The sequence below is a fragment of the Prorops nasuta genome, unplaced genomic scaffold (genome assembly GCF_024137725.1).
Source record: "Prorops nasuta isolate Cenicafe-Biocafe unplaced genomic scaffold, Cenicafe_Pnas_1.2 PNAS00005, whole genome shotgun sequence".
NCBI classification, from domain to species: domain Eukaryota; kingdom Metazoa; phylum Arthropoda; class Insecta; order Hymenoptera; family Bethylidae; genus Prorops; species Prorops nasuta.
In genome coordinates, this window is record NW_027116802.1 from 2,095,352 (window position 1) to 2,107,605 (window position 12,254).

Consider the following 12,254-nt stretch of genomic DNA (forward strand, 5'->3'; position numbering starts at 1 on the left):
TTGCCAAAAATGATGTTGTTTGCTGCAGAAACAGTTAAACAAAGAGGGCAAGCACACAAAGTCATAAGCGTCTATGATTGTGAACTGCTACTAACTGGTTCACACGCATAGGCGTTTATGACTTTTTTGTGCTTGCCCTCCCTGTTCAACTGTTTCTGTAGCAAATCATTGTTTTTGGCAACTTTGCTTATAATGTGATAGGTTATAATTATAATGCTACTGTATTGATGTGCACATAGCGAATACGGATGCAATCTGGCATAATATCGTTTATCCTTGGTTTTTCATAAACAATTGCGAAGATTGGTCGTTTTCTGCAAATATACAATAATTCCTATATTGGTTACTTCTGTTTCGTAATGGAGCAAGAAATAGTATTTAATAGAGAAGAATTAGAAGAGGAAGCTGAAGAAGATCCTCCACGACAGCATAGAACGCACGTCTATTTGACGAGAAAAAATTACTTCGATCTGTCTAACGAAGAAAATTTTCAGCGTCGCTTTAGATTAAATAAAGTGCAGTTTTTGGAAATTTTTAACCAAATTGAGCCGAAGATACATATGAGACAATGGTAAGCTAGACTGATTATTGTAGGAAATTTTATATTTTAAAAGGGGTGCACACGTGTGTGGATTAAGCACTTTATTTGATTTAATGTACAAATATGTATAAGTATATAAATAAAAATGATAGTCGTCATTGAATGAAAAAATTGTTTTTTAGGAATAAAAGCATTCCATTGACTATCAGGCTTTTAGTTGCGCTGAGGTTTTATGCCACTGGCTGCTTTCTGCTTGTGGCAGCAGATTTCACTGGGATCAGTGAAAAGAGTGCCCAACAGATCGTTCACCAAATATCAGCTGCAATTTCCGAATTAAGACCGAAATATATCAAGCTACCTCAAACCAGCGGAGAAATAATGCGTATAACGAACGATAATTTCCATCTGTCGGGAATGATACGCGTTATAGGCGCGATAGACTGCATACATGTTCGAGTGAAGTCATATGGTAAATATTTTACTATTTATTTTACAAAAAATATACGTAATATTTAATGTTCGTGTTTTTAATTTGATTTTTAAATTTTTACTTAGGAGGTGAAGACGCTGAACTATTCCGGAACCGGAAAGGGTTTTTTCAGCTTGAACGTCCAATGCCTCGTGAACAGTCGGCTGCAGTTTATGGATATCGTTGTTAGGTGGCCGGGATCTGCCCACGATAATACCATTTTCGAAAATAGTCGACTCAAATTTCGGTTCGACAATTTTGAATTTGAAAATGGTATTATCTTGGGCGACCGCGGCTACCGAAATCAACGGTACGTAATAACAACGCTCGCCAATCCGCAAACACCTGCTGAAGTTCTGTACAATGAAGCACATATAAGAACAAGATGCATGGTAGGTATAATTGATAATGATACAATTTTTTTTTTTTTCAGTTTTGTAATTGTATTGTTTTAGGTTGAAAGATGCTTTGGAGTTTGGGGAAGAAGATTTCCAGTGCTCACAATTGGCTCTCCATTCAAAACACCCGAACGAACTATGAATGTGATAATGGCAACAGCCATTCTTCACAATATAATTCGCAGAGATAAGTTGCACGCGAAACCTGGCATGGAAACATATTACAATATTCCCGAGGTCTTCTCCCCTACAACAGAAAATGATCGTCAGTTCTTAATTGACAATTATTTTTCAAGGTAATTGTTAATATAATTATACACTCATATACCAATAACATCATTGAAGCAATATATAATTCCACATTTTTAACACAGGATTGCTGAACAGTAAGCGGTAGGAACTAGTGGGAAAAGAAACATTACAAAGTATATTCGCTTTGCTGAGAACCTACAAGATTGGAGCATGCAGCAGTAGTTTCCTCCTAAGCCAGGGCATCGCGGAATGTCATTGAAGTTTGATTTAATAAGTTGAACGACCTTGTAAATATGTAACTACGCAAAATGCGCGTTTGTCGTTAAATCCTGGAGTCAGCCGCTGCGTCAAGGTTTCGATTAAAGATGGAACAACTACCTACGGTTTTCCTCCATTACCTATGGAAAAATTCTGGGTATCAGAGATGCAGTACTGCTTACTAGCGTGAATTGAAAAATGCACGTTTACTCTGGGAAAAGTAACATTACAAAGTATATTTACGTCACTGGAGCGACAGTTATACTTTACCACTGCGCACACACGCTTCAAAGCTGTGGTTGTCCTGCTCTAGCGTTTAAAATCTTATCCAAATTGCTTAATAAAATAATGTATAACAATAGCGAGAATAGTCCGAGCATGTAACCTTCCTATTTATTCATGACGTTACGATATGTTTATTTTATATTAACAATTTATTTAAATATTAAATTATAGGCGTGTTAATAGCCCCACCCAGTAAGACAAAAGTACAGGATTCTGAAATTAATACTGGAATAATTTTTATTAGAGTTAATACTATAATTGTCATTGAATTAATATTTTTATTTAAATTAATTAAATGTAATAAAGCATCTATTTTGTCTTCTTTCACATATATATTACAATAAAGTTTTATTTATACAATTGTAATCATACTGTTATTGAATTAATATTCTTATTTATACTATTTAAAAATTATAAAGCATTTATTTTTTGTTCTTACACATATATATTACAATAGAGGTTTGTTTATACAATTATAATCATATTCAGTAGCAGTTTTAGTATGTGTGATATCCCAATTGAATGTTCCTATATACAGAAGCGAAATACACAATCCTATGGATCTGTAATACTTCTGTGTGTCCTTGTACATTTTGTTAAAATGCACAGGTTGCACCAGTTGACAGCTGTCAAAACCACGTGGATGTACTACCATTTCACAATTTCTTGACTCAGTCTGATCTACGTAATGACGTCATTTTTTTTCAACGTTGCCAACCTAAATCTGCTGTTTTCAGATTTTGCTCTTTCAAATGGTATGCTTGATTTCTCACGTTACAGCGGCCCTTACTGGTGGTGTAATGAGAAACTATTATAAATAATGTGAATCGGCCCATACAGCTCTAAAACGAATGTGCAAATGTATTATAAAACGGAATTCACATACTAGAGAACAATAATTAACAATTTATCTGATGAAAAATACAAAATTATCCATGCTTATACTTTTACTATGTATATTGTCTATTCTTTTCATTAAAAGTATTTATATATAAGCATAAAGAGCATATATTGTAATTTAATCAACAATTTTTTAATTATAATTTATAACAATTTTCAATTTGCTTATAGTACATGACAAAATTTGAATAGTAAATATCTGTAAACTGAAATATGTTATTATACAATGCACTATTATCTCTCATATTAAATAATGAAACAAAATTATATGTTAATGATCTAATAATTTTTATTTGCTAAACAACTGTAAAAGAAGCTTTTAAAAATTAAAAACTAGTAAATTACCATTTTAAAACGGCTAATTAATGTAACATGTTTTAAAAATTTTTTTATTTAAACGAAGTAAGTACATAAACATTATTGAAATTATTCATTTTCTATATTGTTCAGTGGTTCAATGACATATGATTTGTTACAATTTGAAACCGTTATGAAATAACAAACATTTAATAAATTTTGAATGTCTATTTTATCAGTGTCTAATTCGGAAGTGATTAAATTTATATGATGCATATTGAAAGCAGTTCTAACCTGTAATTTTGTTATGATCGCAACACACATTTCACTGCAAGAACAAAATTTGTCACACGTGCACTTGCAAATTTTTATGAAATATCTTAATTGGCCAAACGCTTTACATCCTTGAAATGAAAGATAACTGCAATAAGATGAATCGCTCCTAATTTTTCTCTTATAATCTCTGCCAATGAAAGTACAATTTTTATATAATAATTTTTGAAATTTATAATAACGATTTCCTAACATATTTAAATTCTTAAAATGCGTTTGTTCGAAATAAGAAAGGCTATATGTTTTAAAAGTTCCGATAATATAGATTCCATTTAAGAATTTTGTTAATTTTTGCCTATTTGTTTTATAATTTAGTTTTTTGCAAAATTCTGATAAACCATTTGATTTGTTGCTGTTAGTGTTTAGATTCACAAATAATTTTGAATATTGAAACATTTTATTGCATATTTATAATTGTGGATCTTTGCTGCCGTGAATCATTCGCTTCAATTTTCCATTAATATCCTCCATAGGAAAGCATGAGGTTACTCACGATGGTCCAAAGTCTTTAACGCACTGTGGAAGGTGTAGTAAAGAGTGTACGTTGCAAGTTACATATCTTTTTCCATATAAATGTTCAATTGTTTTACAAATTTTTTTAATTTTGAAGCCGAAATATCAATATCTTGTTGCGTTACTTTCTCTTTCATTAATAACGATATACCTAACACTAATAATTTAAAATGATTAAAATATCGAAAGTTTAATAGATCTTTCAAAATGGCTAAAGAATAAAATAAAAAAAAATTTTTTAATTCATTTGCCTTCCAGTATTTTAAATGTGACAATGCTCTAGGATTTCGTTGCACAAATTCTGGTGGGCTATTTTAAGCAGTCTTTCATCAACAATTTTTAACTTACTGTGTATGGAAAAAGATTCACTGTGAAATTTAGAATCTAACCAAAAATTTAATAAACTCTTTACTACACCTTCGAAAACACAGTGCATTGAATCGACAGTCGTTGTCTGTATATATTTATAGGTTATAGAAGATATTATAGTAGAGCCTTTAACACCAAAAACTAGAAATTTAGAATTTAAAGCTTCTTTAGCATGTTCTAAAGATTACTTTTCATTTCGTAAACTAAACTTTTGATATGGGTAGACCTGGATATTTGAAACTCGTTCTCCTTTTTGCAGGCATTTTTGGCATCCAAATTTTCCGTTATATTGAATCATATTCAAAAATAAAGCCTTTGCTGGCAAGTCACATAATCCACATATTACAATGCCCTTTACCATCACAGGAGATTTAGAATTCTTTAAATAAACCGAAATACCATTACTAAAAGATTTTAAACTGTCATATAAGCCACGAAGAAATAAATTTGGAACTGGTTTTGTTTCGCCAAACCATAAACCATGTAACAATAAATTTTGAGGAAGGTATCGCTTATTATATGGTAATTCGTTTATGATGAAAAAAAATGGCCAAACTGAAAATTTAGATGAGCGAAAAGGAGAAATACCGTCGGTGTACCAAGTTAACGAAATATTTAATTTATTGTTGAGAATACCACTGTTTTCGGATAGTTCTTTATGTATCTCCCCATCGTATATATCAGATAAATTTGTACATGAATTTCTATAAAATCTGTGCTCTATATTTGGAATGAAATCAGGTTGACCGAATAGTGTTTGTATTCGAGGTATTAAAGGTAATTCTACAAAATATTTCAATCTATCCTTTTCATGACATTATGGGCATTCCTCATGATTTTCTATAGGGACTTTGCATTTTTTACAAAAAAAAACTCTTTTTTGCACAGGTCCTATTACAATTAACAAATTTTTTTAATTCATAGACAGATTTTAAACAAAAATTTGGAGTTACCGAGTGAAGACAAATTAATTTTATAATATCTGAAAGCAGTGATCCAGTGATGTTGTGTCTAAATGCTAAATTAAGAATTGCAATCGCACTTTCTCTTATTGTTAAGGGTGAATTCAAGTATAATGGGATATCTCCATCTATGTTGTCATCGACATCTTCGTCTTCCAACCATTCTTCGCACTCAAAAAACATTTCTTCTTGTTCATCTAACAAACAGTGTATATTAAGATTTTTTTTAATCATTTTAATACGAAACTGGATCAAAAATTATAATGTCATAAAATTTTAAAGGACCTTTCTGCTAATAATAGTGTATTTAGTATCGAACGCCAATAGCGTTAACAACCCGCACGTATTGTTAGTTAACGAGATACATACAGACGTGGCTAGATCCCTAGCTTCAACACAATGCCCTAGGTAGGTTGCCGGTAAGAGGGATGCTTCGACAGAGAAGGAAAAGAAGAAGTTGGTTCAAAAACAGGTTGAAAAACGAGCTGACACAAGACTTGGGGAATAAAAAGGATAACTCTGGAGGGAGAAGCGGTTTACGTAAAGAACCTAGCAGATACAATTGAAATAGAAAGAAAAAGAAATGGTATAATTCATCATTTGTAATGCGTGATATGATTCCTGGCTGGACTTGTGTTAATAACAATAGGAGATACATATATGTAGTTTAAAAAAAGTACGAATCCGCGAGAGAAAACCGAGTAATCTGACCACTTGTAAAATCGGGTTAGAAAGGAAAAGCGGCAGCTGGGGCAACTAAACGATTGCTTAGAATTTCTTATAGCTGCATATATCGAAGAAGTTTTCCCTGGGCGTAACAAAATCAGTACGGAAACTAATTGTATATATAGGTTAGAGACAGGCATGAATAGCATATTCTCAAAAATGCATACGATAAATAACTACCTTCTGTTATATCGAAATCGTTAATATTTAAGTTTTCATTAACATTGGAGTCATCATAAGGCTCATCATAGGGCTCATAAAAGGACTCATCATTTGTAACCATCGTTTCATTTGATTCTGTCATTGGTTGCACATAGTTATTTATTATCTGAACACTATTAAATAGGGAAATTAAAAGTTAAAAAAAACTAGGTTTTGAATTTACTTATACCAAAATAATAACTTTTGCGTTTCTTGCCTTGATGCTTCATTATCAATATTTATCTCATTTAATCTTTTGTATAATTTTTTCTTCGTGCGAGAAGAACAATCATTGTAGCAATAAGCACGTTTTTTCTTGTCCATAATGTATAATTCGAATTACTAAATTCAAATATCTCGTACTTCTTGTTTCTTTGGCGTGTTCAGGTTTGAGTAAAATTGTTTGGACAAAAAAATATCCTAGCGATCCTACCATATGGCAAACAATGTAACGGTTGAAGTTTGACATTTGACCTGCATATCGATATTACAGAACGGTGCACTTAAAATCTTTCTATTCAAATAACAGCAATGTTTGTCAATTGCTTTTCAATATTAATACAGGTTTCGAATGAGACAAATACCAATTTTCGGATATATCAGTTAATTTTTAAAATTATTTAAATCATTATTTACAAACGCGCGCGCGTTGTCTATATTTGTCCAATTATAATTGGGGTCAGAAAACGTTTATAGGCAAAGTGTTAATTTTGCATTATCGATATGTAGATTCTCGTTATATGTCGAGTGTTTGGTTAGGCATCATTTATCTATAGCATTGGTTAAGAACTTCAATGGCCAGTTGTCACAGATTTAATATCATTTATCATTAATGAAAGTTTCCTTCGGGATTTGAATTGCTTAAAGTAACTAAATAGTTTTTAAAATGACTTATGCACTTGTTCAATGGAAAATAGGGAAGCAAGTGACCATTTTAAGTGAGCAGCATTTCCCTAAGAAAAAAAAATTGATAGAAAATACCGAAGTATCTATTAGATATGGAAAGGTTAACTACAAGGCTAAAGTTTTGAAAATTAATGGTAAGTAATTGTATCGTCTTAACCTAAACCTAACATTATAGTGAATATTCTCTAATTGCGTAGTTAAATTTGAAAGCAATGTGTCACAAAATGAACAGTTAGCCCTTTATTTCATAACACTATTTGATAATATTTCCTTCTTCTTTAGTATTTCATCATGGTTAAATGTGAGATAAGAATTGTTGAATATATAGCTGATAAATAAAATAGTTTATTAGGGATCTTCTAAATTAAAATTGTATGATATTATCTTGAAAGTAATAAAAGAGTGTTGCATATACGTAAAAAAATGAAATAAAGAGTTAAGAAAATTATATAGGTACTGATGATTTTTGAAATATTTACAGATAGTGAAGATTATTTAAAACAGTTTGGTGTCACTATTGATGGAAAACTGTACCATAAAAGATTATCTAATTTTGCACATAAGAAACCGAAAAAGATAGCAAAACGATTAAGCTTAAAGAATTATAGGAAGAGTTTGGAGATTAAGAAGAAGGACAGATTACAAGAAGAAATTTTGAATTTAGAACCAATTTGTAGCAATGAAGGTAAATATATATATATATATATATACAATAATAATGAATACAAAGGGTTAACAAATTTTTTCGCAACAAATTTATTTAATGGAAATACTGCTAATGAATATATTTTCACATATTTCCTTAAATAGAGATCCACGAAGAGCCAATAGTTGCTACACTTAATAATACTTATGAGGAAGAAGTAGGCCTATCAACTTCTAAAGGAGCGTCCAGACCAAGCGCGCCACGCCGCGCAAAACGCTCGCTGCGCTTAAAAACAAAAAAAATCGCAATAGCGCGCCGATTACAGCACGCGCGATCCGTTCGTTGAAAAACAAAAAAGTTTTTGCAGTGCGCGCGAATGCACGGTGCGATCTTCTTCAAACATAATTTTTTAGGACATCTATTGAACTGAGTAGCACAATTAACCTTCGTTACTAATTTCATTTACTTCATCGTTAGTCTAGTTGACAGAATCATAATTAACAATATAAATAGATAAAAAAAATGATATCTAATGCTGTATTTACTGAATCAAATAAATCGCTGAATAAAAATAAAGCCAATTGTCACATATGTATACGAGAACTTGTTTAAACATAAATATATATAAAGAGAGAGAGAGAGAGAGAGAATTTTGCGATTTATGCCTGGTTCCACAAGTCTTGTTTAAAATGGATTAAGTTAATTTTCCTGCATTTTATGTCACATAGAATATAACATAATTAACTTAATCCATTTTAAACAAGGCTTGTGAAACCGGACCTTAGAGCGTTGGAGACTACATGACAATTAAAGAAATTCTTTGAGGTATAGCCTGAAGACTGTAATTTTGTATTTGGTAAGACCTTAAAATTGATAAAAATGATACGAATTTTTAGAAACGTTTACATATGCTAGTGAAAGATTAACATTAATTCTTCTCTCTCTCGTCCCTTAGCTACTGGGAATCCGTACACTAAGCTCTCGTATTATTGTAAAACATAGAAGCAAAGTAATTTTGAAATTGTATTTGATTTTTTTTCAGGTACTATTAGAAGCAATAGAGAAATATGGAAAGAACACTATGTTACACCTTATAAATTCAATAATTAAAGTATTTTTTTACTATTTTAATGTTGTTCAATGTAATAGTTAGTTAAAACATTGGAGAGTAATAGATAAATTTTTATTGATGAACATTACAACTGCAAACTTTATTTTGATTTATTATTCAAATATTCCATTTCTATTTCAAACATAATATTATTTATTTGATGCATCGCAATAGCTTGAGTTTTGTCATCCAATTTTTTTAATTTGGTGATGATATGTTCCCCGAATGTTTGACACTCATCTTTCTCCTTACTGGACACATTTTTTAGCATTTGGAAATCATAATCCACCCTAGGATCCTCAATAGCATTTAATTTTTTAGTTTTTGTTTTCGCTGGCGATGAATTTATTTTTCTATTATTATTGTTAATTTTTTTTATTTTCTTCGGCGGACTGTTTATGATGGAGATTGAGCTATTAGCATCCGAATCAGGATTATTATTTTCCTCTTCTAAACTATATACTTCTTGCTCTTCTTCTTCCAAATTCTGTAATGGATATAACATATTAAAATACGCATAATTAATTACAGGTGTCGAAAAATCTAGATGAATGGAAAGTACACGCAAGCCGTATTAAACAAATTTGGAAATTTCTGCTTTTTGATTTTGCTTCAGCACCAAAATTGGAAATATATATATGATTTAAGCCACTGTGAATTACAGAAATAAATATTTCAATTACAAATTTTTCTTGAAATTGATATTATTTTCTCTTCCGTTGGTACAGATTATAATTTTTTAGGGAAAAGTAAATCTTCCAAATAAATATACACTACAGAAACCACATTTAAGCACGACTAAATTAACCAAGAACAATAGTTTGATACGGAATTAATATGCGTGGAATTAGTATATTAAATTGTTGATGACGGATGTTTACTGTGGTGAGCCGATTATGCATACTATATAATGTTGTAAATTGAAAAATACATACGTTTTCAGTATTTAAATGGTAGAATGGTTTATTTTTATCCAATAGAAATGAAAAGCTTTTAAAAGCGAACCAAGTACTTATGTAAACATCTTTGCGACCTAAAAAATTTATTTATATTTAGATATACTATATCGCTTATTATAACAAATAATTATAAAATTAAACAAATTACAAATATGCATTTATAAGTACCTTGACCAGTAAACATCGTTGATTTAATTTTCGTTCTTTCGCGACGAAATGATGACAAAAGAGATTTCATTTTATTCTTAGCAACATTAATTTCGCACTGGAGATTGGTAGCTATCTGCTGCCATGCGTCATGTTATTTATTTTTTAAATAATAATCCTTATTTTGTGGATCCCACAATTCTGGAAATTCTCTATATTCTTCTATAAAGGAAATTACTTTCTTGCGATTCCACTCTTCTGCATTTGCCATGATTTTCCACAATTTGAACGTGCTGTACCAATTAATTTATTGACTGGTGTGAATCCATAACTGAATTAAATCGTTATTCAGTTGTTTAAGTTAGCTACATTCATTTATATTTAGAAATTGTCTAAAGAATTTATATTTAGGCAGACTTCAGCTATAAATTCATACCAGTCGACGAATTTATTGGTTAAGCGCGTAGAAATTACGGAAAATCATGGCGATTATAGACGAAAGGAATTGCAAAAAAAGTCATTTCTTTTATAAGAGAATATAATGTACTTCCATAATTGTGCAATCCACATAATAAGAATTTTTATTTAACAAAAAAAAAATAAACATAAACATGACAATAGGTAATTACCAGACTCTAGTGCGAAATTAATGTTGTCAAGAATATAATGAAGTTCCTTTATCATCATTTCGTCGCAAAATAATTAAAGCTAAGTCAACGATGGGTGCTATTAAGATATTTATAAATGCATTTATGTAATTTGTTCAATTTTGCAGTTGTTTGTTATACTAAGCAATATAGTATATCCAAATGTAAATAAACTTTTGTAGGTCGCGAAGATGTTTATATAAGCACTAGGTTCGTTTTAAAAGCTTTGTATTTATATTAAATAAACATAAACCATTCTGCCATTTGAATACTAAAATTGCAAATCTTTTTTATTTTATACAAATAATATTACGCATAATCGTTTTGCCATGATACACGACCTTCATTAACAAAATAAGAAGCTAGCTCTTGACGTATATCTGCAGGATTAGTTAACTCTTGTTGACCATTTTCTTCATGGCTAAAAGCGGTTTCGATAGTGCATAATTGCTTTAAAGATTTACTTCTTCGTAAAAAATTATGTAGATATACAGTTGCTAGTACTACATGAGTTGCTTTGGAAGGCTCTAAAATGAGAGGTTTTCTTAATACTCGGAAAACACTAGAGAGTATGCCAAAGGCATTTTCTACAACTCTGCGAGCTCTTGAAAGCCGATAATTAAAAATTCTTTCCGTTGAACCTTTACTATGCAGACCGGAATAAGGCTTCATAATGTTTTCGTGTAAGGAAAATGCTTAATCGCCTAAAATTACATATGGTATACATTTGTCGTGATTAGGAAGCGGTATCGGTTTAGGAAAATTTAATTCTTGTCTTTCAATTTTTTTCCACAACAAGCTATTTTTAAAGATTCCTCCATCTGATATTCGCCCCTGACAACCCACATCAGTAAATATAAAATTGTAATTTGTATCGACGAAAGCAAACAATACTATACTAAAGAAAGACTTGTAATTATAATATTCGCTTCCAGAATTGGCAGGAGCTTGAATCATTATATGCTTTCCGTCTATAGCACCTAAACAATGTGGAAAATTCCACAGTTGCTCAAAGTTATTTGCATGTAATATCCATTCCTCTGCATTACTTGGCATCTGTAAATAAGAGCTTAATGAATTAAATGTGTAATTAATATTTATATATTAACAAATACCGTAAAATTGGGATGTCTAGGCTAATTTAACCAGAAACATAATTAAATTATTCTCGTTACAGAATTTAAAAAAATGAGCAAAAAGAAGGAAACCTTATCAATAAATTTGTCGATGATCCTGAATTAGATTGTAATAACTTTAATTTAATCATGAATATCATAAACAGTTTAATGAAAAAAAGGAATTAAATATCAGCATAATAAAAGAAACACATTATA

The 12,254-nt window shown here is 30.6% G+C and overlaps 1 protein-coding gene across 1 annotated transcript; it reads left to right on the forward strand.

Moving 5' to 3' along the window:
* Positions 1-359: 359 nt before the first annotated feature.
* LOC136773779 (putative nuclease HARBI1) lies at positions 360-1,798 on the forward strand. The gene is made up of 5 exons (XM_066727691.1): positions 360-571; positions 724-991; positions 1,097-1,402; positions 1,466-1,704; positions 1,783-1,798. Exons 1-5 carry the CDS (start codon positions 360-362, stop codon positions 1,796-1,798), a joined length of 1,041 nt encoding a protein of 346 aa, XP_066583788.1.
* The last annotated feature ends 10,456 nt before the right edge of the window (positions 1,799-12,254 follow it).

Coding starts and splice junctions, on each gene's coding strand:
- LOC136773779 (XM_066727691.1), top strand. CDS start 360: ATGGAGCAAGAAATAGTATTTAATAGAGAAGAATTAGAAGAGGAAGCT. Junction 572..723: donor AAGATACATATGAGACAATG/GTAAGCTAGACT, acceptor ATTGTTTTTTAG/GAATAAAAGCATTCCATTGA. Junction 992..1,096: donor GCGCGATAGACTGCATACAT/GTTCGAGTGAAG, acceptor ATTTTTACTTAG/GAGGTGAAGACGCTGAACTA.